A 7,468-nucleotide genomic window follows, 5' to 3' on the forward strand; every position below is an offset into this window, starting at 1 on the left:
TAGAGTGGGGGAAAAACTCGCATTCCTTGTTCGGTTCTTCTCGTGAAATGCGGTCAGTACTATAAAGCTCTCCAAAACACAGTGCGTCAAAAGGAATAGTTTATCCAGCGCAGAAGAACCCATAATTTTTCACAAAATTCGGGAACATTTGAAGTTGTGGAAATAATACCAGACAGATATACACTGGAAAAGGAGGGAGTCAGTGGTTTCTAAAATTTGATGCCGATTCTGAACTGGTGATTTTCACTGGCATCTCCGAAGACTTTCCTTTTGTGCATATTTGGGTTTGTGATGAGATCATTCGCTCTGCTTCTGTAATAGTGTCAATTATAGGCTTACACTATGCACGACAATACACGAGGCGAGGACAAAGTACAGCACAGGTATCAATTGCAATTTGGGGCAACATGAAACAAGGCTAATTATAATCTGGGACCAAATGAAATTTGATCTAAACTAGATCGGGACAAACATATTGGTACAAAGGACTTTGGGACTAATTGACTGGGACCAATTGTCGTATCTTGTTTATTCTTTAAAAATGACATACATGAGATTACAAAGTAGGCCTTACATAGTCTGTCATTTATTTCTTGAAAAGAACTTCCATACAGTAGCGGTAGCACTTTTTACAAAATATTAAATAACTTGATCACCACTTAATGTATTTTCTTCAAATTTTTCCACATGTTATTCTACATGATTTTAGCTTCAATTTGGTATATGTATGATTTGTCTAATAACCATGTACATGTTTGAAAGTTTCAATTTTTCAAGGGAAAAAAGTCTTAAAAATTATGATTTCAACTAAACTGAGAAAATAACAGACATTTAATATTTTTTTCCCCTAAACTTCAGGTCATAATCTAAAGATTGGTCCTCAGTGAGCATCACAGCTGATTTCATACTAAATTTATAGATTTTTAAATTTGCATTTTAAAGATTTTTTTCTTTATCAATGTATTTTTACTACAAAATTGCTCATCTTTTATTAAAATTTAACCATTGTATTCCAATCTCTAGAGATTATTACAAAGGACAAGTGTACAAAATTTGATTGAAATCAAACAAACTGTTCTTGAGGTATCAGGTTTTTTGTATCGAAAAATTTAATTATCGGGAAAATGAATCTAAAGTTGGGACATGCTTTTACTGCACTTACACCCTGCACTAAAAAGCACCTGCTGCATATGTTACACCCTCCCTGTCAACATGCTGAGTGTTTTGTATTCTTAGTCTTCATCTGGCCTCCAAAGTCGATTCTCATGCCGTTTTCTCTTCTGATTTAATTCGTAAGGTGTCGCGAGAACTTAGACATCTTTTTGTGAAATATCATATTTTCACATCTAATTCATTGAGTACTGCAATCTTACTATTGTTTACATCGTTTAAGGTGGACACTGCTTCACATACAGTGATTTTTACTACTTTCGTGCCACAATAACTACTTTATAAAAATTGAGGTACTGTCAGGTTGCGCCACGCTCCCCTCTCTTGCCTAGTAAATGCGTAACTATAGAAAAAATTAATATTGACGCTAATAATTGGAATTTAATCTGAAAATTTGGAAATACATAGAGAAAAGTACACTCTATCGATTGAGAAAATACATGTATATATATATATATATATATATATATATATATATATACATTTTTTAAATGTTTCACGTTTCTTATTGTGACTACCTCTGAGACGGAAATTTGCTTTGTTAGATATTCAAAATTTGTCAATAAAGTCTTCATATCCAACCATGTGATTTAAAATATTCTCTCAAAACTGTCTTTTGTTGAAAATGTCACGATGTTTTAATTGATGTACCACCTGAATTTCATATGGATGAACACACAAATCTCATGATCAGATGGGACGGGGGTCATGGCGCCATATTAAAATGATGAAGTTCACGGCTAGTAGCTTTAAAACTACTGTTGTTCTGTAAAAGATTTTAATTGCAAAAGTAAGTAGTGCACCGCTCCAACTTTCCATGATACCTAAATGACATTGTATTAGAAACAGAACGTGCGCGCAGTTTACCACCTCTCAACTGAGCTTTGAGAGATATATACTCTTTATAATAGGCCTATATAAATTCATCAGCAGAATAAAATGCGATATTTTTGACAAGTTGTCTAAATTACTGGCATTAGTGACCAACTCCACGTAACTTTATAGTAGATAACAAATAGTGGACAGATATAAACTGGCTTGTATAGGGTATTTCAGAAGTCACTTCAAACATTAAACCGCTATAAATATTATAATATTTGAGATAGGGAGAAGAAAAACAAAAACATCACAGTGTTGGGCAAACAACGGGGTTTACAAAGCTTTGGGAAGATGTCCGCCGTTCTCTTGTTCAACGTACAACATTCTGTCTGCGACACCATGCACAGCATTTTGCAGATAATGTCTTCTGAAATATTGGCAATTTCTTGCGAGATGGCATCTTTCAGTTGCAGTAGGGTTGTTGGATGTGTCAGGAAAACTCGTTCTTTAAGGTAACCCACAACCAAAAGTCGGCCGGATTGAAATCGGGAGATCTACATCTCGTCATAGCTTCAGAAATACGTAACTCTATCTGGGGAGCCAAGTAAAGGGTACGTGTCTACTGTACTGGTCCAGATCTGGAGAAGATACTTTCGTAGAGGATACAAAAGTTAGGTTTTCCTTTCTTTGTGTTTCCTGATAAGTCGAAACATTTCATTTGTGTGCAAATGCAATACGATGAAATACCCCAAAAATGTCTCACTACGTTCAGCACCGTAAAAGTCTCAACTCACATTTCATTATGATCATAACATTGATGGTAAATTTCCTTAATATTACGTAGCTACTTGTATCTACTCTGGAGCGAAAGGAATCAAGTAAAATAGTTTATAGATCTTTATTTTACATACAAGTAATTCAACATACAATTCATTTCATTTGCCTACTAGTTCTGCGTTACAACGCAACGGGAAATTTGTTTCTTTATCTGGGATCCTCTCCTTCCTCAAGACCACCATCATATTCATAATCTTTTTCCTCATAGTCTTCGTCATCGTAATCTTCCTCTTCCTCCTCCTCTTCCTCTTCCTCTTCTTCATCGTCGCCATCTTCGTCACCTGTTTCTGCCTGGGCAGCTCGTTTATGTAACAATTTTCCACCATCGACTGTCATCACCTGGCAATTAAAGAGCACGTTACCAATTTTTAAATTCCTTACGTATTTGAATCCGTTATTAAATGGACTTTCAGTATAGAAACTGAAGTTTGATGGCAGAAAACCTAGACAGAAATGGTGATTTAACGGAGTAATAGAGATCTTTATCAATGACTTTCTCTGTCAATTGTGTATCAATCCATTTCACGTAAAGGAATCCTGCCTCGGAAATAGACGTCTTCTATTAAAATATCGTGACCAAGAGACCGTATCCTACTTTTCTTTCACATTTCATATTATCAATTTCTTCCTAACATAATGTGTCTTAATCTTTTCTAATGGGGATCTTTACGTTGTTATACTAGCATAGTCTAGAAATTTTCAATAGCTTACATTAGAAATTCATCGTTCCTGTGAATAGTTTTCATTCCTCAATATCAGTCTGAAGAATTTCTGAAAGAGTACCTTTGATAGCTGCAGTACCTGTCAAAAATTTCTCTAATTTAAGCATATACAGGGTGTTTCACGAATATTATGCAATATCTAGGATGTGATTTCTGACATCATTCTGATGAAAAAAGTTCCTATATACATGTGTCCGATTTTGAATAGTTTCGGATAAAATCACGTTTCTTTCTTCCGTAACACGCATTCTTGTCAACTCTCTCTCTCTCTCTCTCTCTCTCTCTCTGGACTTCTGAAGCTGTATGTGTTACAGTACAGCTGATAGCAGCGAGACAAAATCTCGTGACTTCAGGGTCACGGTTAGAGATAACTCAACACCGGTACAATGTATCTACCTAGCATCCGAACAACGGAAGTTAGGGAATGTGGCGCGCGCAGTTCACACTCGGGCGGCTACGTGTATTACTGCAGAAGATGGGGTCTTTGAAAACAGGCTTTAATACAGATTTTTCAGGTGAATAATAACTTGAATGTTCTTTAATGATTTTATAATACACCCAGTACCATTGCTGTAAATAATTTCAATACATAACCTTCATAATATCTACGTTTATGTTCGACATTCAGGAGGGCGTAACTCACTCAATTTAAAAAATGTGACATGTTTATACGAACTTTTCCCATAAGAATGATGCCAGAAATCACATCCTGGAGTATTGCACAATCTTCGCGAAACACACTATATATATTTGAACTTACTTCACACAATGCAGCGAGGCCCAGAACGATAAGGAACAGAGTGATTGATTGCTTCATACTTCAAAAATTGGTGAGAGATGCCTGAAACAATAAATAAAAATGTATGATAAGAACTTTCTTGTGTTAATTCTGTTATATAACATTATATGAAATATATTAACATTCTATGTATTGATACAGTGTTAAAAGTCGTGTAATCAAGATGTATATGTAAAATAAAAGTGACTTCGAACTCATTTCTTTGTTTTGAATGCCACTTCCTCAACTTAAAACTACAAGGTCAGTCTAAATTTGTTTAAATTTTCAATATTCTTAAAATGTAAAATAGTGTGCATGATTGTTTACGTAATACGCCAAGATGAATGTTAAACAATGAGGTTTTGTTACAAGTTAAGTGTCTCCATTGTCGGCTTGGTAATATTTACATTGTTACTTCTTCCTTTAGACATGCATCCTGATAGCCCTGTATTTTAAAAATTGTCTCTGTTATTTATAACATTGTATGTAATATATTAACATTCTATGTATCTTAGCTTAATTCTGCTATACAGTTTCTATTTCAGTGTTTAATTAATAGTTCATAGTATTTTGTTGTTTAATTCGTAAATAACTCTTGTATACATGTAACTCTTATCTAAATCAAATTGTTGATTCTTTGTAAGTTCATACATATGTATGTATAGATTACTTTTTGCTGGTTGAGTGGAAGAGAAGGCCTTACTGCCTTAACTCTGCCAGCTATTATTATTATTATTATTATTATTATTATTATTATTACTATTATTTTTTATTTTTATTTCATTTTTTTATTTTTTTTTTTTTTAGTTTTTACTATTATAAAATGAGATCAGTGCATACTTTGACACAAAACGAAGTCGGCCACTCGAATGCAAAGAAATGTCCGTTCTAGAAGATGTAATATTAATTTCGATGAAATTTCCATGATACCAAAAATAATATCGAATGATAATATTATTAAGCTTCATGCTGGTTTTTCGAAGGTACCCTTAGGTTCACATTGGTCCATCGTGCGGCCTATATGCAATAGTTGTTCTAGTATGAGAGATGGCCTGGGTGATATTCGTGAATACGATACTGTCATATGGCCCACCCTCCCTCTGCCCTGACAGGGCCAGATACCTTCCCGAAGTGAGTACCTGTTAAAACTCAGAGTTCTTAATCCTATATCAGTATGTGAGACTCGTTCTACCCCATAAGTTAACATTCATCTATTCTTAACTAGATATTTCATTTCGAAAAACGTATTATAGGCCAACGTCTTTCTCATGTTAAATTTTACATTACCTCATTAATAGTTTTCAGCCTGTTATCGGCCATCTTCAGGACTGGTTGTTGCTGGTCTTGGCGCCTGTGTTTGTTTCCTGTGGGGGTATGTTTGTGTAGTGTAATGTGGAGTCAAAGAGTGTGTGTGTTCTGAAATTGAGTTGTGTGTTGAGAATTTTATTTGGGTGTGTTTTTGTGTGTCTATATATTTCGTATTGTTCTAGTGTGTTTAGTTTCTGGCATTTTTGGTTGAATGTGTAGAATTTCCTTGTCTGTGTTGATGTCTATGTAGGTGTGGTTAGCATTTGTGATGTGTTCTGCATATGTGGAAGTGTTTTGTAATTTTGTTATGTATTGTGTAATCAAGATGTATATAGGTATGTCAGTTGATAGATGAAATTAGGAAAATGTATGTGTGAACAACGCGCTAACATGCAGCCACAGACACGACATGGATGAGTAGGGCCTACTTATAACACTAGAAAAATGATATAATTTTATATTCGTAGAAAATCCGTTTTTTAATAACTTCAAGCTAATCCGTTTCCTTTATGTGGCTTAAACTGCATCGTGTGTCAATGAATAAGTAATAAGATGCTCTCGTGGGAGATTAAGTTATTAAATATTTTTTCAAAAGCCGTTTTGTGAAATAGAATTTGTTTAATGAATAACATGCACTATTTCAGTGCAAGAAGTTCTGGCGACCGACCATACACCCTAAAAGTGAAGTAGAATTGTCATTACATTTTATTAAACTTCTATCTACTAATAGACCTAAGTTCAAGGAATAGGATTACAGAACTTGCGATAGAGGGGTGGAAAGCTTGGGGAAACCGTTGGTTCCCCTCCCACAGAACACTGGGGTTGAATGATGTCACTGTGCTCCGTACGCAATCACATAACACAGACACTGAATACAAATACCCTCTCTACCAAGTCATTGACGCCGGGGTAGAAGGAAGAAATGCATGACGATTCCTATGAGTGACGCAACGCCACAATTGTCGCCCTGTTCTGCAAGCCTGATTTAGATGGTAGGCCTAAGCAAACGTACGATTAATAAAATTCAGTTCCCCGTGTAAAACTGGAACAATGCAAACCCTGCTGTAGTTGAGTTAACTGAAGTTTTTCAGCGAATAGGACCGAAGATCGACTCGTTGCAGTATCTGTGAAGTTTGTGAGTGTATATAATGAACATTAATTAATGAGAATACGGTTTCCTCTGTCTTTCGCAGTCTAACATTGCTCAATTGTAGCTGTACTATTATACTTGCAGCGTATTTACTTCAGAAGGAAGTGTTATTTGTCAAATGTTAAAGTGGGTGACTATTGTAGACACTTACTTACCTCTTTGCTCGTTGAATAAGAATCGTGCTAAAGAATTTACTGCATCTAAATTCACTGGATGTAAATTCTATTATATACCTTTGCTTTACTTATCTCAGCTGTGTGCTGTAATGTAGTGAATAAATAATGTTATAATGTTAACCTGAAGTTAATGACTGTAAGTATTTTATATATTACGATGGTATTGAACATTCATTTAATGTCCAAATTTACTAGCATTTTCGAATATGCAATTACTTGAGATTCATGATGCTCATAACTGTCTTGCTCTTTCTAAGTTATTACTAATATCTGCAATATTTCTTATCCATTAAACTATATTTACATGATTTATAAATTTAGTAAGGAATAGTTATTATCAGTGATAAAAAATTTAAATCCCCATAAATTTTTTCTCTCTTACAGTATATATTTACTTCATCACCATACAAAGCATGAAAAATATAGTAGGCCTACAAACGTTTCATACGCGAGTCTTGCAGAGAAAGTGAATTGGAGAAGTAATAAAATTCTTGCCTGTAGAGACAGA

At 34.6% G+C, this 7,468-nt stretch overlaps 1 protein-coding gene across 1 annotated transcript; it reads right to left on the reverse strand.

Annotated features, from left to right (window-relative positions):
* Window positions 1-2,873: 2,873 nt before the first annotated feature.
* Window positions 2,874-7,070, reverse strand: LOC138706143 (mitotic apparatus protein p62-like). The gene is made up of 3 exons (XM_069835128.1): window positions 6,940-7,070; window positions 4,309-4,389; window positions 2,874-3,165 (listed from the first exon to the last, which is right to left on the reverse strand). The coding sequence occupies exons 2-3, from the start codon at window positions 4,363-4,365 to the stop codon at window positions 2,974-2,976; spliced, it is 249 nt and encodes an 82-aa protein (XP_069691229.1). The 5' UTR covers window positions 4,366-4,389; window positions 6,940-7,070; the 3' UTR covers window positions 2,874-2,973.
* Between the last annotated feature and the right edge of the window lie 398 nt (window positions 7,071-7,468).

The sequence above is a fragment of the Periplaneta americana genome, chromosome 9 (assembly GCF_040183065.1).
Source record: "Periplaneta americana isolate PAMFEO1 chromosome 9, P.americana_PAMFEO1_priV1, whole genome shotgun sequence".
Classification (NCBI taxonomy): domain Eukaryota; kingdom Metazoa; phylum Arthropoda; class Insecta; order Blattodea; family Blattidae; genus Periplaneta; species Periplaneta americana.

What these genes read in the sequence shown, in the direction of transcription:
- LOC138706143 (XM_069835128.1), bottom strand. Translation starts at nt 4,365, where the DNA reads ATGAAGCAATCAATCACTCTGTTCCTTATCGTTCTGGGCCTCGCTGCA. An exon ending in GCCTCGCTGCATTGTGTGAA is followed by an intron (nt 3,166 to 4,308) that starts GTAAGTTCAAAT and finishes TTTAATTGCCAG; the next exon opens with GTGATGACAGTCGATGGTGG.